The following is a 25,142-nucleotide window of genomic DNA, read 5'->3' as shown; positions in this document are numbered from 1 at the left end:
CTGTGTCATCATTACACTGTGAGCAGAACCGATTACCCTGCGCAACAAAGTCTGTGTGTGTGCGTGTCTGGCTGTGTGCGCTCTGGTGTGGAGTGATAGCTGTAAGACAGAGGTCTGATGAATCTCAGGTTACCTATGTTGACACATCACAAACAGGAAATGATTGATGGTGAGGGTTACGAACGGCACATCTTAAAATGGACCTGTCAAAACTAGGACCACCTCTAGACTCCAATGTGGGCCACTGTCCCTAACCCAAGGTCTCATTCTATGTGTTTCAGCTTCTGTCCAAAAACCTTCCAAACCCTTGGTGTCGCACTGCTGCAAACAACCCCGGGCCAGTTACTATCCGACCTTTGTCACCTGAAAGTGAACAAGAATTTACCCCCATCCCTTTGCTTATGGAGCACTGTTCAAAAACACTCCATCTCTATGTGCAAAGTTTGACTGCAGATGGTGTTCAAGACCTTCTTGAGAGGCTATCCCAGAATTGTAAAACCCAGCTGTGACTGAGCGATCCGAATCCGCAACCGCTCCGTGGCACATGGCACATTTTTCAAGATTCTAACTCCTGCAAGTGGAAGCGACGCAAATCATACAAGACAGAATCCTTTGTTCGAACGGTGAATTCCAAATATTTCCTCAACCCCAATTACTGATTCCATTTGTGCACATTAACCATGCAAGTAAACAAACCAAAACCTTGTGAAATGGCATGAAACCATGTGAAAATTCTCATGAAAAAGTCTAACCAGCAATAGAACCAGGCAGAAGTCATGTTGATCAAATTCACTAAAGAGAACAAGAAGAAAAAAATACCCTTGATGCAAACTGTTGAGGAAATTGGAAAAACTGTACATCATAAATACAATTCTGGATAAAATAAATATAACTCTAAATATGATAAAATATTTTATTTTTCATAAATAAACTCTGAAGAAGATCAGTGTTAATGAAAGTATCACCATAAAAGATAATTAAATTTAAAAAAATGCTCCAACAAGTGAACAAGTTTTTACTGTGGGGGCGGCGCCATCACTTTCTTTTTCATTTCTTTATCAACTTCTTCATAGTTGGTAACCATCACAGAGCTGTCAAGTCAATTCAATACCTCACGACTGCCACCATATGTGACAAGTGTATTAAAACTGAGCATCTTGTGGCCTTCACGGCCTCGAGGTGTAAAACAAAAGAAAACTTCTTGCGGGAGATCGTGGCCCCAACTATGGGCCTTTGCCCTATGGTTAAGAATCACTATATTCTCTATTATGAACATTGTCCTTATTTTACCTGTGTGATTTTTGCGATTGGAATGCTGTCTACATCTGTACCTTTATATAGAGAGTAGGTGCATATGATGGCAAAGTGAATGCATGCTGTATAACAAAAACACCCAGCATCCAATAGAAATCTTCTCGCAGGATCCATGTTCGGGTGCGTCAGTCGGCCTGTGATGGTGCCGCCACTCCATCTGCAACTTCTCCTCTTTTCTTGAGCGTCTGCATAGCTCCGAACTGTTTGAGAAGTTCTCACACAATCTCTTACCCTGAAATAGAAAGTTCAGCCCACAGACGCTATGAGATTTCATACATTTGATCCAAAGAATCAGCCAGGCACTGCAACTGTAATTTTGTCTCCTCTGCCCTCTATTTCTTTGTCTCACTTTCATGCTTCCATCCAGTCGACGCGTGTCTCTCATTTACTTGCTCAGTTTTGACTGTCAGTGCTTATCATGCTTCACAAGACTGCCAAAGCTGATGTGGTATAATCCAATCCAAACAAAGCAGCAGCTTCCATGAAGCGTTTCACATCCTGAATCAGGAGGGAGTTTTGCTCTGTCTCCTTCTCTTTTGATGGTACATTGTTATTTCAGAAGATTTTCCCTGGCACTGGGCAGCTGGCACTGCAGAATATCAAGTATATCTGTGGAGGAGAAAGTCTTAGCAACGCAGTGTTTGTCAACCGGATAGTAGCTGAAGTCAAAGTGAAATGGCTTTTACACTTAAATCCATCTTCACTTTTCAAATCAGCATTTCAGAGGGATGCACTAAAGTGTATCAGAGTCTTTCTCAAAGGAGAAGGAGGATGTGATCCGCCACCTTGTCCTGTGAATATTGTCATGGTTATTGACTGAAGCAATTTGTCATCTGCTTAAATCCAAACTCTTTCACTTAAGTTTTTCATACATGACCTCACTAGAAACCGGAGTCTACATCCAGCAAACAGAGTCAAAAATGTTGACTCGTGTCATGAGCTTGAAGTGACCCAACCGCCATTATTCATGATGGTGGTTGGACTTGGGCCGAGAAAATAAGAGCTTTTCAGACTCTGAATAAATCCAAAATTGTTCTAAATCTTGAGTATAAACTTCTTCTATTCTGCAGGGAATATTTTTCAATTGCAGTTGCGCCATGTGATGTCATGACAAAAACATCCTAACTAACTAAACTAACTAAATGAGACTGCACCGACGGACTGAAGGAACTTGAGGATGGAAGCTGCACTTTTTGCAGCAAAGAGTTCACTCATCCATGGGGACCCACCACCCTTGGCGTTCTTGCTCAGTATAAAAAATTCAACTAACATTTTCATCATTCTTATGTCAAATATTGAAATACCAAAATCATGCATCTATTTAAACCTAACCGCTTATTGAATAGATTATAAATTATTTGAATTGGCTGCAGAAACTATGGTCCATGGTTGTTTATCTTGTGTCGGACATTTGTGGATCCGAGCAACAGGACGGGTCCTGTAACACTACTACTAAACTGCAGAAAAAAGGCAAACTACAAAACTTTATTGCACTTAGCACAGGACAAACTGATCCTTTTTAATATTTAAAATAACATCCAAAAAGGAAAACTTTGATCTGTGAACCCTTGCCTGGGGTCAGAACGTTGCTCTCGAGAGCTCAAAAAGAAGCTCATCCTCAGTTCACCCAGGAAATGCTGAATAAATTATTTAGAACTCAGGCTGGTTGGTTGTGTGTGAACTTCCATGAGGATAACATTTTACTGAAGGCCATATATATATATATATATATATATATATATATATATATATATATATATATATATATATATATATATATATATATATATATCTTGCCTCTAATTTGACCTTCACAACAGAACGATGGCGGGAGTGATCCCTGTCAGACCCGCAACGCCAAAGACTGTCTGCGCCGCAAAGCCAACAGAGCTAATGACTAACGTGACATCTCACTTCTAAACTTCATTGATACTCGTAGCCTGCCAAAGTTTTCTTTGTGTTTAAGAAGTTTAAAAGGCGAAGAACTAGATGCACAACGAAATAAATGAGAAAGAATAATAGTTTTTATGAAGCAAGTTCAGGCAAAGAATGCTAAGGATTTATCTGGAAACTCAACACTACAATAAAATCATGCAAGTGATAAAATCGAAACATTATTTTTATAACAAGTAAATACATAAAAATAAACCATAACATATTTTGCCATATCGCTCACCCCTTTCTGGACACATTTGAAACAAATACATTTTCTGCAATTTGTTTCTGCAAATACCCTGGCAAAATAACAACCGAGTGTCAGTAGAAACAGTTTTTCATAAATGAATAGGGATTTTCTATAGGACTTTAAGCCTCAGTGCGCTTTGGCCGAGGTTCCTTTGGTGGTGTGCCTCATGTTTTTTTTTCAATGAACCTAAGGTGCAGTGGCAAGAAGAAGGTTGAAAAACACTGCACTAAGGTGCTTTGCTATTGGATATCTCCTTGCTCCTGCACTGGGAGAGAAAGACCTGTACTTCCTGCCCAACAGGTGGCAGTCCTCCCTCCTATAAGGGCTAGTAGAGGAACCCTCCAATTTACTTTTGCACTCCGCATCTACTGGGAGATGGGCGTGCTACATCAGGTAACTGCGTCGTACTCCATCAAGGTGCTTTGCTGTTGGGTAGTATTGCAAAAGCGAAGCTAGCAAGGATGAATATACCCCCAGCCAGTCACGTACTGACTGGGGCGGACGATCAAATGATCTAAATAAAACTCTGTTTAAAGACCAAGTCAGATTCAACGTACAAGGATTTTTTTCGTCATTCCAACGGATGGACTTTATTGATCCCTATTTGGGAAATTACTGTGTAGAACCAGCATACAATAAAAGAATGACAAGGCACCCAAAGATGTACAGCGAAATATATGAAGTTAAAATATGAGAGGTACAAAAATAACGTCGTATTACTTATTTTAACAAAGGTGTTTATCTCAGTATCTGCCCTGAACCCAGGTTATTGCATGGTTGCATCATCATAGGCTGCCACTAGCTTGAGAAATTAGCAATCCATTTTAATTTGGAGTCACAGTGAATTGGTAGATGGGAGTCATTTGGAGGATGCAAGCGCTGCTATTACCCGACAATTCAGAGTGCATTTGAACGCTCCACACTGCTGCTATGAGGTGGAGCACAAGCAATATGGGAAATAGAAAGTTCAAAAATGATGCCTTAGAAAGGCGGAACATTGGTGTCCTTTACGAAAGTCTGTTTAATGACCCAAATTTGTCTCACATTACTTCAAAATAAAAATCGGAATGTTCGACTCATTGTCCTAACTCATTTTGTGAAGCTTGAAATATCAAAACTTCGGTTCAAAACTCCCTTTCAAATACCGCCTCACGCTGTCTAGTGTTCTGATGCGAAAGTTTAGGATGACAAGTGGACGCTGCTTATGTCACAGCTGGGTGCTGATGCTAGCAAGGGAGGGATGCAGGAAAAGCTTCATGCTCTAATCCCCGGGAAAAAATCGGACAAGAAACCCACCATGTGACACCAGGCAACAGCTCTTCACACGGTAAATGCAATGGTTTGGGCTTGTTTGTTTGTTCATATCAGCATTTCTTTTCAATAGGGACACACTCAAACACACACACACACACACACACACACTCCTAGAATAAGGCGAGCACATTTCTGCAGCTCTCCGTAGTTTTCTTTTCCCACTAAAGCTTTAGAAAATGTCAGCTTAAGGCAGCAAGGTGCACACATCTAATTATTTTGTGGTTATATTCTTATTGTTGACAAAATCCAGAGTGTGCAAGCTCTCCTGCAGGAATGGTTTAGTGTGACTAATAATACATTAACCAGTTTATGCAAAGCCTCCCAGCCTCCGCAACTTTTTTTCTTCTTTAATGGCAAGGGCTGTTTCATGCATATTCAAGAGGAAATTCTTATTGAATTATGTGTGTGCGAGTGTGTTATGCATGCTAATAAAGACACCATCCAGTCACCAAACACATTTACACGACGCAGTTAGTCCTCTCAACACAACTTAATGATATTGTTTGTAAATCACCACATTGTTAGACATCATGAGTGATACATGAACACCACAAAGGTAGCCAAAACAAAATAATCTGTTCTAGCAGGACATCGACTCATTACTAGAGGCGATATTGAAATGACTGCTTCACTTTATTATTCATATTTTTTATTGGGGAAAACAAGGTAGTTTGTCATTATTGGAGACCAGATGAAACTCTGCAATGCTAGGTTACGACTCAAGCTACGAGAGCTAACACTATCTGAGGTTGCTACGTTTGTAACATCTGTTTTACCTGTAATTCCACTGGAAATTTCACAGTTAGATGGAAGCCTACAGACTGACAGTTTTTTCAGATTTTCCCCTCGCATTTTCAAAGAAACTATGTTGGGCGTGTTTGTGATGATCTAATGCTGAAACAAAAAACACAAGGGTGTGGTGCATGCACAAAATATATTGTGTTCTCTGCAAAATGTGCAGAAGAATAGCAACAATAACAAGTCGAACAGAATGGAAAATACTTTGGAGACATAATAAAATGGCGGATGGCATGCGACCAGGAACCGAGACATAATGGCGAGGCGGTGGCCATGACATAACTCCCTTCGCGAAACAAGCATTTTTGTCTAACCATCCCAAAAAGTTGTGCTTTTGGGGAGAAAAACATGAGTTTTTGTGGAACACCAGTGTTAACTCCAATAGAAAAAAAGAAAAAAAATACAGGAAAAGAGGAAACTCAAGACAAGCCCAGATGTCCAGTGTGTCCTATAGCTATTTCCAAATGGAGTTCACCAAAATAATTTAACAACCAGCCCTAAGACTATTTGTTTCAGTCGATCAATGTGTAACTGTTAAAGGTGCACTAGTGTACTTCATTTTTTATTTTTTTCTTCCTTCAAATCCCGCATACTGGAGTAGCTGTGCATGAAAATACAATTTTAAATGGTTGTGTAGACAAGTTATATCTGTCATACTTCTGACGTTTAGAAGCACTGACACACTTTGTGTCAAGATGTCTTCTCGCTCCTTCTGGCATCCCGTGATCATGTGTAGCGTTCCCCTCCTTCACAACCAGAACCACATGTTTTTCGTTGTTCATGGTTAGCCGCGGTTATAAAGTCAGTTTCTGCAGTCAGTCGGTCTGTGCCATCAGTTGTGTATCTCATGGAATGCAGTGTGCCATTGATTCGATAATTTCTCATATTTCCCAGATAAGACTCTATATCTATTTTGGAACGATGGAATTTATTTATTTATGTAATCATTTTCCACGGGGAAATTCAGTGCTTGGGTGAGTAACAACGACAACTAAGTTAGTGTTGTGCTGAGCCACGACTCAAGCTAGATAACTAGTTTTTTTGGCATCCGTTTCGACTGCAATTCCACACAAAGACACACTAAGATGGAACCATAGGGAGAGTCTTTTTGTTTACACATAATATATAAAGCACATTTAAGAATCAAAAATTCATTTGGAGCAATAGAATGCATGTATTATGTAACTTAGTGCTGCCAAGCTATGACAACTACAACAGCTTTTACCATCCAAATTAGATATTAAAAGTGATCATATTCAATGTGCAACACTGGTTACAAGGCAGCCAGGTTTAAATTCTTCTTTTTGAGTGGGTTTTAAGTGTTTTTCTCCCTTCAATATGGGGAATTGGAACAAGATTAAATATTGAAATAGGTCACTAATAATGATTGAAGTAAAGACACCTTTGAAAATAAAGTATTACGTTTGGAAAGATGACACTTTCTCCCATCTTCCACCATCGTGCTGGTCTAGTGTTGTAAGGTCAGGTCCTCAACCCAACCCTGCACCTGCCCAACAGCTGTCGTAAAACCAGCCGAGCCTAAATAAATCCATTCATATCATTTCAAAACTAATAAATTAAATAAGATGAATATGAAGGACAATTTTGCTATTAATTTTGTTTGTTTCAGTTTCTTTTTTCTTATTTTTTTAAGTGAACAAAAATGATTTACAATCCCAGTTTTTGATATTTTGTTAGTTTTCCTTTCTTTGACAACCTTGCAGACTGGATGCGGTTCCCACTTTTATTCATTTATTTTATTGAGGTAACAATGTGAACAGATTCATATTGAGGACTTGAAGGTCTGGGATTCGCTGCATGCGTGTGTCGTGGGGTTCACTGAGCCTCTCCATAAGCTTCTATCACCACTGTTTCTTCAGACACGTCTCGGGGCGCTGCACCTTCAAGTCAAGTGTTTTCTGCATCTGCAAGTACTCCAGCACAATAACATGGACCTACGATCGCTGGCAGACACTATAGGGAAATCTAGTGAAAACACTCTGGCCATACTCCCCAGAGGTCCAATTACCGAACCCAAGCTTAATTCGACAATGAGAGAAAAGAGTTTGATTAATGTGAGATTTACTCTGCATTTGAAATCGCTGCTGCTTCCAAGTTCTTGAATCTCACTCGTGAAGGGCAAGGTGATATTCCACCCGCAGCAGAGACTTCATTATGTGACTTCCCATGACAGATTGAGGGGGTCTTAGAGATGGAGGATGACCATCTGGATGTCATCAGGAGGGATCAGAGTGAAGAGCTGCTGCTGAGATCTGATTGTGTCACTGACCATCCGCTCGCAGAAGCTCTGGCTCATATACATCTGGACTTAATACGACAGCCGGTGCTCTTGCTCAGGCTTTTGTCCAGATGTATCAAAAATCCTGACTCCATGAATGCGTTTGACAGCTCAGACAGAAGTGGATAGTTGTCTTCACAACACATCTTGCGCTTCTTAACATTCAGATTCAAGGTCAGTATTAGTCATGTCATACACACAATGCATTATAAAAGAATATTGGGCAGCTATGGAACGCACCGTGTTTCTTTTGGCAAAAATAAAATAAAATAAACTGTTATTTGTAAGATTTACAGGGGGAAATGTCAACCCCAGCCACCCCTACTTTGCTTTGACCCATCAGGAAACATTTTTGAGTCAAGTTTGGAGACCAGGATGTGACATGTTGTGAATGGGTCTGTCTACTCCTGAAGTCAACAATGATCTTGCTTGTTCTTTTGAATTGGTTCCATCTCCTCCGTGCCACCGTTCCTCCCGATCATGCCCAGAAATAAAATATGTTGCTGCGATAAGTTGAGGCTTCACAAAGCTGTGTCATTTTCACAGCCTTCTGGATCATTTTGACCAAATATTTTATGGTAGTACAGGAGGAACATCAACATAAAATGACTGTTTCATGAAGCTTTAGTGGCCCATTAAATAAGTATTAAATAAATACTTAAATAAATACATTAAAGCAGAGTGCCACTTAATGGGGATGGTTGAAAAATGAGGGAACTGATTCATGAAACCTCATATGGGCTTCAGTGTCTCAGGTGATGTGGATGACCATGCTCAACACTCTGCTATCGATGCACCTTCCACAGTCATTTTCATGACATTTTATTGGTATAAACTCAAGCTTTGTTGCTGTTATCACTAGACTTGTCTTCCATTTAGACTGACCTCGAACTACGCAGTTGAGTAGGGAAAATTCAGCAGAATGAAGATGTTTTCACACATGAATGTCCACATTTTATTTGTTTAATTATTTCATTTTCTTATCATATATATTGAGAATACTGTAGGACCGGTTTTGAATAGCGGTGTGAGTCTTCATCTCCACTGCCAATTGTACTTGAAAATCACCTGATGGGAAGTAAACTTTCTATAGCATCCAGATAAATGTTTGTGAGGCTCTCATGCCTTTGTGTAGGCAGGAACGTGGTATGAAGGAACATAATTCAGAATTGATGCTGAGACTTGCGTAGCTCTGTCCTTGAGTTCCATTCACTCGTGGCGCTGCCTTTCACGTTCATAATAGATGTTGACGTTGGTCTGGGGCTGCTGTGGATCTTCTGATGTAGCACAGATTTCAGCACCGAATACCCTGCAAAATCTTGCACATCTTGCTAAAACTCAGTTCAGAATTTATCGCAGCTTTAACTTTCAATTGCTGAGCTTTAATATACTTAATACATTAGTAGTGACACCATCAAGGTGTCAAAGAAATGGCAGCAGACAATAGTGCTACACACAATTCTTTTTAACAGCAATGTGTATTTAGTTCGTTCCTATAAAGCTGAGTGGATTCCTGCTTTATTAGGAGGCTCCTCACTTTATCATTTCCATGGAAGGATTCTGCATTCTCTGCTCACTTATGTTTGGACTCGCAAATGTTGGGATTTTTCTGCTGACTGTTAATAATTTAGAGGCTGCAGAGAATATATGAAAACGCTCTCCAGAGAGGCTTAACCTTGTGAACGCCGATAATGAAAGCAAGACTCTGGCCTAAGTAAAGTACTTCCATTTTCCAAGCCTCAAACAGGACTTTTACATGTCCGACTTCTGGCAAGATAGCTAATGAACACATGAAAATATTTAAAAATATATATATATATATTTGGACAGTGAGCAGATGGTTGCATGTTGGAGGTGTTTCGTGTTACCATCTGGATCCACGAACAACAACATGACAACATTTGTCAGTTGTCTGTTTTTGCTAGTTTTTTTAACCTTTTAAGGTAAAATGAACTGCACATACTGAATAACAAAACACAAATGTGAATGAATAATATTTCTATTTCAATAGAAATGGTGTGTTTTAACGTCATCAAACTATATTGTTTCCTTCTCTAAAATACCTGACTGGACTTAGAACCTGCGGCCGTCCACTGACACCTCTATCTGCACTACAATGGGTGATTCCACTCATGTGTCTCCCATGTCTGCAGCCCACCTGCTAGCTGTGAGCATGAGTCATTGATTTAAAAATAATCTTACCATTCCGCCCTTTCCTCTTTCTTTATGACAGCTTGTTACCTGACACGACTGTAATTAACACCACCTCACGTGGACTTTGGCAGTTGCCACTGACAACCACTTCATCAATTTCTTGTAATATGTCATTAAAAAAACGTTCTCGCTCTGATATTTTAAGATGGAAAATGGAAATAAAGAGGTAGCTGGGTGAGGATTAAGCAGGCAAACACAATGAGCAATTGGTTTATTATTCAGCTTCTCATATACCCATAAGGCATAATGGCGTGACTTTGTTCTTGGTGCTGGGGCAGGAGTTTTTCTCATATGTTTTCCTCACTATGTCATCATGGATGTCCTCACAGAGTTACAGTTGAAGCATCGGACAACGTTTTGGTCTCAAGTCATTTTCATTTTTGACCGAACCAAACACACTCAATAGCAGAGTCATCAAGAAAAGGAAGAAAACACTGTGATACGCATTAATATGGGATTTGCAGAGGTACTTTGAAAGTATTATTGCAGTATTTTTGCTGTGGTTATTATTGTCGTTTCATACAAAACCCCATAGAGAAGCTTCTTTTAGTTTCAACGGCCCATGTCTGAGGAACAAACATCGCCTGAGACTATTTTTGGTATTTATGAATGTAGGCTTAAATGTGACTTTTATACAGACATTTTATGTTTCAATGGCTTTTAAATCGACTTGTTTTAGTCATGATGTTTTTCAGTGTTGTCACTAAGAAGGCGAGCCATGTTAGAAGTTATAAATAGCAACTGACATCCAGTCTTGTTCTGTGAAGAGATGCTCCATGTAACCCTGTGAAACGCAAGTACACTCCGCCCTGCCTGGAACGGTACCGATGGAAAATGTTCTTTTAGGCTATTGACACACCTGTGCATAACATTCTACGCTGAAAGCTCCTTTTTCGTCTGTATAGGACGCAAAAGTGGGCTTCCCCAAGTATGTTATGCCATGGGAGTGAGGATGGGTTGATGTGAACGCGGTCATTCCAGGTGAAAAAGTGCCTCCTTTTTTTGTCAGCTGAAAATAATTTGATGACTAAAATGTTGAACATTTGACGTTTCCTCTCTGACAGGAAAACAGGCTCTCTGAAACAAGTCTGTCAGACATCAGAAGTGAAACATATAGTTTAGCGCCGACATGTTTTGATCCTGCTGGGTTTACGTTGCGTAGGCACCAGAAGAGGACGTTTTATGAAATCACGCACCGACGACAACACGAGACCTCTGAGTGGGCCGCCAGCAGCGCAGACGCAAGCAGACGCAGATCAGTAAATCAGCACGTGTTGAGCACAGGAGGCGTAAGGAATAGTCGCTTATTCATTTCAGGCTGCAGGCAGCTTCAATCTAGACGTCGCAATAAATGCGGCGCCTAGATTGAAAAGAAATTGAATGGCATTTATTGATGAATAGCGATGACTGTAAAATGTTTTTGTTGAAGACTGTGGGAAATGACATCTGCATGCAACAACCATGTTTGAAAACAGAGAAACAGCCTGTGCATTTAGACCAAATGTTTACTGTCTTCCCTCCATATATATGAATAGATGGAATGATACTATGACATATTTACTGTGCGTTTGAACAGAACATAATTTGCTTTTTTTTGTTGTATTATTTTCAAATGTGGTGCTTTCATTTTAAGGACAACATACCCAGAGAGAGTTTGCCTGTGATGCGCTCATGAGACTTCACGAACAACGTCTTTATTTTGACACTCAATGGATCCAAAAAGCAATATCCTATCATTTTTAAACGGAGAGCGCCACCTATTAAGCTCTGAATATGAGGGCGTTGTTTCATGAAGCCTCAGCTCCCCATCAGTAGTGGATTTGGTTATTTTTTGGGAAAGTGAATTTGAGTTGGAGAAGCTGACGAAAGCATGAGCTGGAGAGAGGAGGAATGAAGCTAGGTAGAAGCTTCAACTGGAGAACGGATGGTGCTGTTGCAGACTGTGCAGCTCAGTTGATGTTGATAGGTGTCCTGCAGGGGGCACTCTATTGCCCTTCAGGTGTCATTGACATTTCTGTTGTCTTCATTACAGTGACAAAAACCTTGTTTTTATTTTAACAACATAGTTGACCATAAAAACAGTTGTTCTTCACCCCATACAGAAATAAACAAATAAATAAATAGAGTGGCCAAAGTTAAGTTTAGCTTCTGCTTCATGGTTTGAGTTGAGGATTTACTTTTTTTGTGCCGTTGTGACAAATAAGATTAAAATAAAGTCCACAAAAATTCTAAAGCCTAAACCTTTAAATGCGGATTACATATACGTTTATCATTCCCGAGCTGGCATCAGGCTCTCGAGGCTGGTCAGTGGACGGATCCCGCCTGCAGATTTAGAAAAAAAGGTCACCCATGCTTTTCTTGATATCTCAAGTGAATCTCAGTCTGCTGCCTGCATTGAGCCAGTCAGCGTGAATGCTCACCGGCAGAGGAAGACACTGAGGATTTCTCTGGGTTTCTGCTATAATTAGCTTTTTCTGTATTCATGAGAATGTCAGTCATCGTTCACATTCAACAGGGCTTTATTACCGACACAATAACTGAGTTCACTCAATGCCTCAATATGGCAATGGAGTTCATCCTCCCATTTAGAAAGTAAGGTGAATAAACATTGTCCTATTTTAAGACAGTCACTCAGGAAGGTAAAAGAGTGAGATTTTACATCATTTTCTGACTGTTTTATAAATAATATAAATGCTGTTCAAGCGTCTATTGTGGCACTAAAATTAATAATATGATAAAATAATGATTCAGTTGTTCTACAACTTGCAATACAAATTTGTTATGAGTAAACAAAAATACAGTAGAAAAAAAGGGGAGGAACATATAAGATAAAATAATTGGATAAGCTTTATTTTCTTTTAAGAAAACACTGCTATCTATTTTCTGCGGTTTAACGCACCATTTATTTATTTATTTTTTTTGTGATCAAATGTTGACGTCAAGAAAAAAATAAAAAAATCGCTGGCACGCTTGTCATCGCTTGACGCGTCTGGAGTTCGTGAAGAAGTGTGGAGCAGCGGGTGTCAGTGAGGAGGGATCTCTCCTCCTCCGCGTTCCCAGCCAGATCAGGTCGAGCGCGTCTCCTGCGCACCGCGGCTCACTACCTGGACACCAGCTTTGTTTGGATTAAGACTCATGAACAGGGGGTGAATAATCTCCAGGGGACCGTTGACGCGGCGAAAAACGGCTGCTTGTCTCGCTCTGGGATTTTCCTCAATACATACATATATTTTTTTTCCTTTTTTGGAGAAAGTTTTTTGTTCCCACTTCTATGATTATCCCGAATCTACCTGGGAAAAGCTGAAGACTATGACTCCGCGCGGATACTTTTTTTCCTGGTCCAAATGCTCCGCTCTGCTCTCCCTGAGGATATTGCTTCTTCTGCCCGCAGGTTTGCCGGTCAGCAGTCAGGGGGACTCCCAGTCCGACAACAAGGTGATGGACAACATCACAGTCCGGCAAGGAGAGACGGTCTTCCTCAGGTGAGTGCGCGCCTGCTCAGCCGCCTGCGTGCGCCAACTTGTGCGACTTGTTTTCCCGTCTCAAGCGTTGCGACTTTTTCATATGTTTGTTCAAGATTGTTTGGGCTGTGCAGGAGAGAATATTCATGCGTAAAGTTGAATTTGTGTCGGCTGCAGCAGACAGTGGATATGAGATTATCAGAGCGCGACGCAGTCTGTTGGTGACCTTTCCCCTCTCTCTGCCCCCCCTTTAGAGGCTTACTGGACATGCAGGGATTTATGTTGCCTTCAAGTGCAGTCGGGAATGTGCCCTGTAAAAAAAAAAAAAAAAAAATGTGTGGAAGTTTATACTCCCTGGTGGAGAAGGAGAGGAACCCAATACGGGCTTCAGTGTCAATTTCAGAGCTCAACTTTAATTTCCTTTTGTGCAACTATCATTGATATTATTATTAGTCCTTCTCAATGATTCAGTATAGTTCATAATGACCTATTTTTTCCTTCCTTCCTTGGAGGTTTTTTTTTTTTTTTTTTTAAGTTGCATAAGGTAGAAGTCAGCGTCGTCCTCAAAGTTGGTACAGTTTAGCGTCATGTTGTGCAATACAATATCCTGAGATGCTAAGGTGAGATGACATCAGGTGGAGACAACATGTCTACTGATGGACGTAATGTAAACAAACTGTTGAGCTCCAGGTCAAACTGAAACATTGCATGACAGCTGGGTTTTCTCATTTTTTTTGTGAACGCTTAATCTCATTCCTGAAAGATCGAGATTTTCGATTGAAAATGGGTGAAGCAAGTTCATAGTACCCGGGACACACAGCTGCTAAGACCAACTACTGTAGCAATTCTTTCACACTCTATAGAAGTGAAGGAGTTCTGAGACTGGCTTGCCACGTTTTCAAATGAGCTGAACATATCAAGACATTGAAATGATACCAAAATGCCTCTCGAGGCACAGAGCTCTTTAGCTCTATTTTTACAGCATATATATGAGGTCAAAACCATTTCATCATTCATTACTAATTCTAACTTTTCTATCTATATATTTTAATTCAGATACCATTTAGATGCATTATTTCCATTTTTTATTTTTTGTATTTTTTATTTTTTACAACCAAAATAATTTTCTATCTATCTATCTATCTATCTATCTATCTATCTATCTATCTATCTATCTATCTATCTATCTATCTATCTATCTATCTATCTATCTATCTATCTATCTATCTATCTATCTATCTATCTATCTATCTATTTATCCATCTATCTATCTATCTATCTATCTATCTATCTATCTATCTATCTATCTATCTATCTATCTATGATCCATCCATCCATCTATCTATCTATCTATCTATCTATCTATCTATCTATCTATCTATCTATCTATCTATCTATCTATCTATCTATCTATCTATCTATGATCCATCCATCCATCTATCTATCTATCTATCTATCTATCTATCTATCTATCTATCTATCTATCTATCTATCTATCTATCTATCCATCCATCCATCCATCCATCCATCCATCCATCCATCCATCCATCCATCCATCCATCCCTCTCTCTCTCTCTGTCTGTCTGTCTGTCTGTCTGTCTATCTATCTATCTACCATCTATCTATCTATCTATCTATCTATCTATCTATCTATCTATCACTAGCATTTGAACAAGTAAAATAAAAAGCCCCTCACTCACCAGAGTCAAATCAATCCTCCTGCCTTGAGGATTCACTTCCACCAGTACATCATTCTCTTCAGCCATGAAGGTCAAGACCGTTTCTCATGTTGTCCTCTCTAGTCACTCCCAATAAAAACATCTCCAAATCCACAACCTCTAACTTGTAACGTTTGGTCTGTGGCTCACCGCCGTCCCATCAAGCTTCTCTTTCACTGGAGCTGCCTCTCATCCATCACAGACCCCACTGTCATCTCCTCTCTCCTCATCTGATCTTCATCCACTGAGCAACTCTCATCATTTACATGCACCAGTATCAGCTGCACTGTTGCTGATGTTCCTCAGCACTTTAACTATATGGGATGGAATGAAAACCACATCACCTGTCCCCTGTTTATCAGGACGTATATCCTTCAGTCCAGACTCATACCTCTCTCTTTTGCCCTTCACGCCTGCATGAGTCAGCACTTATTGTCTATTTTAATCCTCTGCCATCTGCTTTCATTTTTTTTATTTTTTTTACTTCCCATCACATTGCAACACTCGCGATAAGATTAGTCACGACACGGGGCTTTATAATAAGTACATTTACGGCACATCGCTCTAATAACACAAATCCTAACGTTGTGGTCGATATCCACTTTGGACGCCGCTGCCAGCGTGAACAATGCTTCATTAATAAAGTCAGGAGTGAACACGCCTGTGACTTGAATATTCATCTGGCCGTATTGCAGTTTCGGCAGAATAATGCTGATTGCGGCGTCTCCGGCGCCTGTGGAGGAGCGAGTGTCTTAGGAAGATGCCGGGGACGTGTCTCTCATAGTGAGCAGGACCTCAGCCTGTTGTGCTGTGTTTTTTTTTTTTTTTTTTTTTGTGTCTGATAATGTCGTCGGTTCCATCCGTCGCCTGAATGCAAATGTAGGAGACATGAGACGGCTCAGGAATTGATGGCGTTCGATGTTGGTGTATGAACACCCGCTGATTCGAGGTGAAAGAAAATGTGTCTTTTGTTTTTCCTCTTAACTATCACAGCAATGTCAAAGGGTACCGTTACATGACATATGACTACTTTAACATTTGGTTGTCTAGTCGGCATGTGTTGTGAGGGACACTCGAACATGTCAGACTGCGTTGTTGCAAATAGTGATGAAAAAAATATGTTGCGGTGAACACCTGTTTAGAGATGTTGTAGGGAAACTTTATATTTGAAGCATATCCACAGAAAATGTGTTTGATACATAGGTTTGACCAATGAGGTCCACTGAGAAATGCTTGCATACCTTCGATGTTTTTGGTCGCCCGTCAATTATTTATTCTCTCTCTGCGGAATGAGCCAATGAAGAGGGCGATAACATCATAAGTAGCTGACTCATGAACCCATAGGTGACTATTCTGATAGCTGTTATAGTGTGGCAGCCTCACTTAAAAGCAATGAAAAATGACCATCCAAACAGATGAGCCTTTCCTTTGACTCTCTATGTCCTTGTTAATGGCATCACAAACTGTTTGTATTTTAATTCTTGTGGGGCACGTGATGTTACACTGTGTAACGAATGAAGCTCATATTGCAGTACATGTGTATAAGGGTGCTGACAAATAGTTCGGTATATATATATTACCGAAAAAAGAATATATCCAGCACAAATGAATCATAAAATGTGAGGTAGAGATGTGTCGTTCCTGACACATATTTAGCATTGTATTGATGAAAAATTTGAATTTTAATTCAACAAAACAAGGAAAAATGAAGTAGAGTAAGTAGTCTTCTTTTTGGATAGTTTGACATAGTTAATAGTTGGACATTCACTTATAATAGAGGTGTAAGTGAACATTCATTCAAAAAACAGAAGGGTTCAGTGCTAAACATGTCAGGTTGTTGGGTAGTTGACTGTTAGAACTGGTATTCTAACCGTGGACTTAAGTTCTACCGCTGTATATTTAACCACTTGTGGACAGTCTGTCCATTCAAAAAAAAAAAAAAAAAAGGGGGTGAGTTTTATTTAATATATTTTAATCCACAAAGAGATATTTTTCTGTCACTCGCCTCAATGTTGTTTCCAGTTTCACGTCTCAATTTATGAATAGAGTCAGCAAAAGTTCCGCCTCTGTTGAAAAGGCAAAGTGCGTTCTGTTGTTGTATGTTTCACAGGCAGTAGGTATTTATTTGACTGTGAAAGCAGCACATTACTTCATGGTGGCAGCATATTTCCTCAGCCCATATTGGAATTGCTGTGCAGTATCATTCTTCCTCCAGTGTTGACTCTGGTGCACGTCGATGGAGCTGGTGAGTCTGAGCTCGCTGTGATGTATATCAGTCCTCCAGGCTGGTTCAGACTTAAATTGATTCACAGTCTCTGCGGCGGCACTTTCATGTGCTCTGTGCGCGCTCACACTCACACTCCTGCGAGGAAGTTTAATCTAAAGCTCACATTGAGAGGTTGGAAGTTTATAATGATCTCCAACAGGCGGCTCTGTAAACATGACTCATCACATCGTGATTGACAGTGACTGACTCGGGAGAGTGCCATCGGACAGAGAGAGAACGAACATCTCTGGCTGCTCTGCCCAGTTCTGTTCCAGACTATGACTTGTTTTGAGTGTGTGACAACAATGTCCTCACATGAAACCATGAACTTTATAGGCTGTGCTCACAAGAGCAGCATCACCACTGTTGAAAAGTCTGGGGTTTGTCTCCATTTTCGAATGAAAAGCAGGCATATTTTTTAATGGATTATCTGTATTAGTGCAATTCAATTGTCCATCTTTGCTTGAGCAAAGACGGCTTTACTGTTATGGGAGGATACTGCTGCCCTCAAGTTTTGAATACACAAGAAAAAACAAGAGATAAATACATTAAAAAAATCTCTCTCTCTCCATATATATATATATATATATATATATATATATATATATATATATATATATATATATATATATATATATATTTTTTTTTTTTTTTTTATGTATGAGAAACATTTTTTTAAAGAAAGAGTTTTGACTCTCCCACCAAAGTTTGAATATGAAAAAGAATGATAGGAAAAATACAAAGTGAAAATAAATAAACTAAATATTTTTGAATCTTAGGAAAAAAAAAGCTTTGACTCCGTGTCATGAATGTTAAGAACATTTTTATATATATTACCAAATTTCAACCTGTTTAATTTTTTAATTCATTTTTATTATAATAATAATAATGAGTGTCCTTGTTCCTGTCAGCAAGGGAAAACTGACAGCACTCAGAACTGCGGCTTGAAGCAACACGGATATTGTCATACTTTAAAAAAAAAAAAAAAAAAAAAAAAAAAACATACCAAATTGTGAAATGCTCTGCTTCTTGTTGGTGGCAAGGTTAACTCTGCAGCAATAGAATCACTTGAGGCACCGTGGTGCCAACATTGGAAAAATTAGGAGCTGAAATTGTTTTATAAAGTCATAAAATGTTGGAGAAGAAGCGCACACAGCAGGGAAATTAAGTGAATTATTGTTTATATTAATGTTGCACTGAGAGCCAGCTTGATGACAGACTGAGCTTTCCCTCCTCCCTTTATGACCAAAGTGAGGTTTGTGTGGGAACAGTCATGGAATATTACTCGGCCTGTAGGTGGCAGTCTTCCAAAAAGAAAATACTGAATCGGATCTAAATCCAGTCATGGGAATGTGGCCTTGAGACCAGTCATCTTGAGCACTACAACCCTAGATATTAATGACAGCAAAACACAATGAAGGTACACTTAAAACTAGGTCAACTCTTGCTTGTAAGGATCAAGCTGAGCCATTTGTGAAGATGTTTTCGAGCAAGCAAAAGCAGATTAATGTGCATGGAAACTTTCAAGGAGATGCGAAAGGAAAGAAAGATGGGACTCGTGTTTGTGATAAAACAGATGCAAAAATGAGGAACAATACAGGAAGAGAGATTGGTATTTTATTTAGTACGACAAAGATTCCGACATACTAGTCAATAGATATCAATTTTATTGGTCGGCACTGCAGACAGTGTTTAAAATTCTGGCCTGTCAGTTGATGGAGTTGTATCCAGGCTAAGAGGTGACTGGGATGCTTCCCATCTTGGCAGAGGGTTTGGAAAAAAAACATATCTGAAAGTGGCCCTTTTAAGGTTTAAGAGTGAGATGAGTAAAAGACAATGGGTGGCGGAGGATAAGGGCTGAAGGTTTGAATCTTACAGAACATTTAAACTTTAGGAGTTTCCGACTGTTTCAGACAAGTATGTTGCTGGTACAATGGGAGATTTGTGAAAGGAACTCCATTCTTCATTGCCACACTGTATCCTAGTGCTTGAATGGAGCCAGATTCCTCCTGCAAGTAGACAGCCAGACATTGTAAGAAATATTTACAGATACAGCAGCTGGTATTCTGTGTGAGATGGAGTGGCATAAAAAGTTCCCATCTATCCAGTCCAACTTGTGGATGGTGCTCCCGGAAGATATTCAGATAGTCGGAACTGTAAAAGAGACTGCATCCTCATGTGGTCCTGGTTCCAGAACAGGATTAGACTGGCAGTTTTAACAGTGCGCCCGAGATGGAAATGCAGATGACACCCGCTTCAGCTGTGGCGTGGCTTATTTGTAACAGAATAAAAGTGACACTAATGTCGAGATAAGAGACAACACAAATTTAGAGGAAGTAGATAACAGTAGCGTCGAGAGAAAAATAGAAAAAAAAAAAAAGCCTGCTCTGATGTCGAGATAAAACTTGACACTTATGCAGAGATGAAAGATGACACAGATGTCGAGAAAAAGAAGCGATGACACAAATGTCCGGAGAAGAAGTGTGATCACAAGATCAAAGATAACAAGACAACAGTGCGAAAAAATAGAAAGACGGAGCTAATGTGTGGTTGAAATGTGAGTCATAGTTTTAATTAAAAAAAAAATCACACAAATGCTCTGGGGAGGTCGATGTGAAGCTAGATGCCAGTTAAATGCGTGTCAGCAGCAACTTTATTGATTGACAAGGAAGAGTTTTTGTCTCTTGAAGGTTTTCTGTTATTGCACAAAAATGGATTCTCAAGTTTGCCATGCATTTAACCCTCATATATTTTTTAACGTTTGGTGTTTGATTATGAGTTTATAGAGGCAAAACACTGTTTATAATGTGGAGATGGTCTGATGAGGCTTCATGAAACGGCATCCCAATTTCAGTGGCCAGTAGATGGCGCTCTCTGTTTGAAAACAATGTGAAATAGCTGCTAAGATCCAATCATTTTTTTGTTCATTTCGGTGGGCACTGAAAATGACACTGTTTCATGAAGCTTCATAAGCTTCATAGAACAGGCTTAGAAGTAGGTGGCTCTTGGACATTGACTTTAACACATTTTCCATGTGAAAAATAATCGTTTTGACTTGATAATATAAGATGGTTTCTCTTCAACATGCCTCAGAGCGACTGCTTAAGTGATGAGATATTCTCTGCCAATGCCAGGCAAACGGTGAAAGATGTGAAATTGCTACTAAAACATGAAACAATGGAACAGTCCGGAGAGATTACCGGCTCATTAAACGTAAAATTTAGTATCACATTTAGGCAACATATGGTTGGAGAGCAAGGTGAAAAGAACAGAGACATAAAGCAGGCTGGCAGCATCCCATCTCTCCCTCGCTTTTTATTCTCCCGGGAATATTTGGATGTGATATCCCTATAAAGTGTGGGAATGGTACAGGAGCCCCCCTGCTGCGCCCTCTACTAACAAGCTCCTGTTGCGTGTATGTCTGCTGGCAACATTTCCAGGAGTCTGTCCCGATAAAAGAATCCAGGTCGCTATTTTATTTGTGGTTTCACTCCGCCACGACCTGATTCCTGGCGATGGTGTATAAATAATGATAATAAGAGTGATCCTGACTGCACGCCTGAAGGCCCCCGCGGATGACTGTCAGCTAGCAACCATGTACGACTACTTCAATCATCTTGAAAATCATAATGCAAAACTCTGATATAATGAGGACTAGATTTTGACAGCGTAGCAGAAGTGTCGTGCTGACAAACACCAAGTTATCAAGTTAGTGGTTTGGCACTTATGTACGTGTCAGGCTTTCTTCGTCGGGAGTCAGCAGTGCGTGCTGTGGTTTCGAAGGGTTGCATTTCCGACAACAGAAATTGTTGAAAATGTTGGAGGTCAGCTTGGAAATATAGTCCTGCATTTTATTTTATTTGATTCTCCTCTGGAGAATAAAGGCAGACTAAGGCAGACTTAAGTGTTGACACGTAGCCATTGCAATGTAGTACAAAATACTTGTTCCAGGGATGGCAGCACGAGGAGCGTCACGCAGGGGAGTGGTTGGGTGACTTTCCTCCTTTCTGACAGTGCCAAGTCACTGTGACCTATACGTACATTTGAGAAGCTTAAAATACTGATTGACATGTTGTTACGCGTAGCTTGCAGCACCATCCCAAGAATTACCGTAATTTATACGTGCTAAAGAGCGTCATGCTGACAAAATATTGAGCCTCGCCACATCAAATTGATGAAATCACGGGTGTTTTATTTCCCTTAAAGCGCTCAAAATGTGCAGTTTTTGGCCCACTTGTCCGCAACCCTGCCAACAGAGCCGATCTCCGGGAGGGCGAGCGGCGAGAAGCAGCAGCTGAGACCGGCTGTGCTGTCGGAACTTCGGACACGCGGGTGTAAACAGCAGGTTCTTAGAGCTTTAATGTAAATAAAAGATGTGAGGAGTTCATGATTCAAGTTCAGAACATTGCCCAGTTAGTTCCATGAGTCAGTTTCAATGCTGGACTGCGTTTTCAAAACTGGTTTAGAAGTGATCCTCATGCATTTATAAGCACCACTGACTTTTGTACAGTTCAGACAGCACCACTGCACCTGCGGCTTGTAGACCGGTGCGACTGATGTATGACCATCTATTTTCCTTCGGTTAATATTCTGGTGAGTTCTGTCGTCCAGAATTTACAGTACTGTCAAACTTTGGTCATAAAGTGATAATAAAATGATAATGATCAATGATGGAGGACTAAGTTCAAACTTTGAACAAACAAATGATAAATTAATAGGAAACAAAAAAATTGAAAAAGCCATTTTGAGCTAATCTGTTTGAAAAATAAAACAAACAACATCACTGAATGATTTATTCATTTATTTATTTTTTGATCTAAGAAGAAGAGAAGCGATAGCTATTTTGTAAAAAGAAATCTACGCCTCATTTTGTGGGTTTATATGATGAGTGTTTATCTTTTGGTTCTCTGTTTATTGTTTTGATGGTTTGTTTTATACATGTTCCGCGGAAGGCGCTACATGTGCTTTACTTGAAACCTAATGCGTCAACATGCAGTGCTAATGGCTGTATTCAGTGCCAGTATAGGATGAAAAAGTCTACCTACACAACACCAATATATTGCGCCATGGCAGTGAGGATGACGTGACGTCTCAAGTTATAGAATGTGGGTTGGAAAAAAAAAATAAACAAAAAAAAAAGCGGGCAGCCTCTACCTCTATTTTTTGAATGTTTGAAACCTTTCACATCATCAGACTTGTCTGAAATATGGTTCTCATATTTTTTCTCAGAAGATATGACACAATGATATATCGCAGTTGATCACTGGTCCACGTTTTTTCACATGGAATCCGATGTGGACACTTGAATTTGGATATTATTGGTTCATTATTTATTACATCATTGTTGATTGTTTATTAAAAAAGGCAACTCGACCTGAGTATGAAAAGTGTGAGAGACAAAATAACAAATGTGCAGATATGCGTACAAATAAACAAAATATAAGACGCTGCCTTATTTGATCGACAAAATAACACACTCATAACACATGTATAATTTACCGCTATTTGTTTATTCGGAATGTGCAAAAGTGTGAATGAGTGACATAGGTTAGATATGAAGTGCTTGAGAGGCGAAAACTTCTGACATGACGTCTATCTACAAATTTTTATGATAGATTTACTTCAACTTTTTGGCAAGTGGGGTTAGGGCGCTCACTTCACACGTAGTGGGACAAAGCCTTGACAACAATATTTACTCAGCTGAGGAAATAATATTTCATTTGTCCCAGCAAAATAAGGCTCAAGTATCAAAGAAGCAGGTAAAAAACTAGGCTATGCGTTACGGCCATGAGCAGGAAAGACATGATACTGGTCACTCATATTCAGTTCATAAAAGAGTGTAGTTTAACAAGCGCAGTGTCAGTTAAACGCTTTTACTTTTGCACAGTGAGTCAATTGTTATGTAGAAATTCAAACAGCTATCTCGTTTCATTTTCTCAATGAGACCAGAGGTCGAAAAGTGAAAAGCTCAGCACAGTGAAGTGAAACCCTGTGTCCTGTCGTGTCCTGAATGACTCTTCATATCAAAACTTGCTGGTGTGTGTCACTGCTGCACTTCTACATGAAAGGCACCATTACAGGACTAAATAAAGGAGCGTGTTAATTTCCCAAGGCTCTGCCCACTCGGCTGGACAGGAAAAAGACAAGCAGCCTCCCGAGGATGCCATTAATGAACGGCACCAGTAGGCGGGCTGAGCAGGCAGACCATAATCTAGGCACATACTGGACAATGCACGACTACTAACTTCTCTCTTACGGATCGGTGCCTTGAATGACAATGTTTTGAGTCTGAAAAAAAATGTGAAGACCGTCTGAATAGTCGCTTGGAAACGTTGAAAAACTGAACTCACAACACTGGCATGTTTTTTGGAAATGCACATGATGAATATTTTGCGCTTGAAATAGCTCCATCTTTGTTTGCAAATATTTATCGCAAATTATGAGCTGCTGCAGATTGAAAATGTGTTTTTTTTAAGCGTCTGCACAAGGGCCTCCTCCCAGATGCACTTTGCGAGAGTACCTCATTAGAAGTGTGGCGAGTCAATGTGTATGAGTGTTTCAGCTTTGAGTCTCAGCTGGATGACTGAGCTCTGACCACATTCTCACTCCGTCATATTTGCAAGTGGATGTCTGCATCCATTGTTGATGCTGATGTTTGTCTATGGCATGTTGACAAGTCATGCTTTGTCTCAAAACATGACTGACATTTGATATATTTCCATAATTTAGCATCTGCCTACAAATGTTTCTCACAGAAACCCATAGCACGCCGTTCACATGTGACTATTTGCCCTTGCAAAAGCACTTGGTGAAGCTCCATAACACCTGGACGTGGAACTGAAACCTCAAGGCTAAGCCTGGTGCCTCTCGCTTGGTCACACCTCTGTTGCACCGCCTTCAACCTCTGTCCGACAGGGGGCGCTCTGACTCCTTGACAGCACTGATCATTTCCATACAGTTTCAACCCATTTGTATTTGACTCCTGAGGGCTTAAAAGTCACTGACTCCCTGCTTGTTTTGCTGCCAACCGCAGGATTTCTCAGCAAAGCGGCACTCTTTAGTGAGAATTCATTCTACATCTCATATGCTGGTGAACAAGATTGGAAAGCTGATAATTTGATCTCGGAGAAGGGCCATTAACTATTCCCAGCTACAATTCAATTTTCTTTCTTTCACCTTGTATGATGCAGCCGGGCTTACATTTCTATCCAGCCTTACTTTCTCTCACTTATTTTTCTGGCGAGGAGCTTTCAGCAGCAAATTAAAAAGGGGTTGCTAGAAAATCAGTATGCGATGGAGGATTTCTACATGATTTCATGTTTGATCATTTTCATTGGGTTGTCTATTGACATTCATGGCTCCTTATTAATCTGAGCAGGTGTCAGGATTTTGCTAGTGTCTGAGACTTGACTTTTGCACTGCATGGATGGTACCGGCCTTCAATATCAACCACTGAATTCATGTTTAAAGTTCTTAAAACTGACCATCTCCATAATGGACCAAGTCATTCTGACTGCTTGAAGACATACTTTTCAGTGTCTGTTTTATTTTTAATTTTTTTCAATTGTTGCAT

At 39.9% G+C, this 25,142-nt stretch overlaps 1 protein-coding gene across 4 annotated transcripts in view; it reads left to right on the top strand.

Annotated features, from left to right (window-relative positions):
* ntm (neurotrimin) overlaps window positions 1–25,142 on the top strand; it is a 452,357-nt gene that overhangs the window by 326,370 nt on the left and 100,845 nt on the right. For 2 of the 4 annotated variants that reach the window (XM_053846137.1, XM_053846136.1), the window contains exon 1: window positions 13,185–13,606. In XM_053846137.1, coding sequence (XP_053702112.1) covers window positions 13,434–13,606 — 173 coding nt within the window. In that variant the 5' untranslated portion in view covers window positions 13,185–13,433. Of the gene's footprint in view, window positions 1–13,184; window positions 13,607–25,142 lie in introns of those variants that run through there. The other 2 variants (XM_053846138.1, XM_053846139.1) reach the window with 2 other exon arrangements.

This window comes from Synchiropus splendidus, chromosome 17 (assembly GCF_027744825.2).
Source record: "Synchiropus splendidus isolate RoL2022-P1 chromosome 17, RoL_Sspl_1.0, whole genome shotgun sequence".
Taxonomy (NCBI): Eukaryota; Metazoa; Chordata; class Actinopteri; order Syngnathiformes; family Callionymidae; genus Synchiropus; species Synchiropus splendidus.
This window is presented reverse-complemented; position numbering and strand designations above follow the sequence as displayed.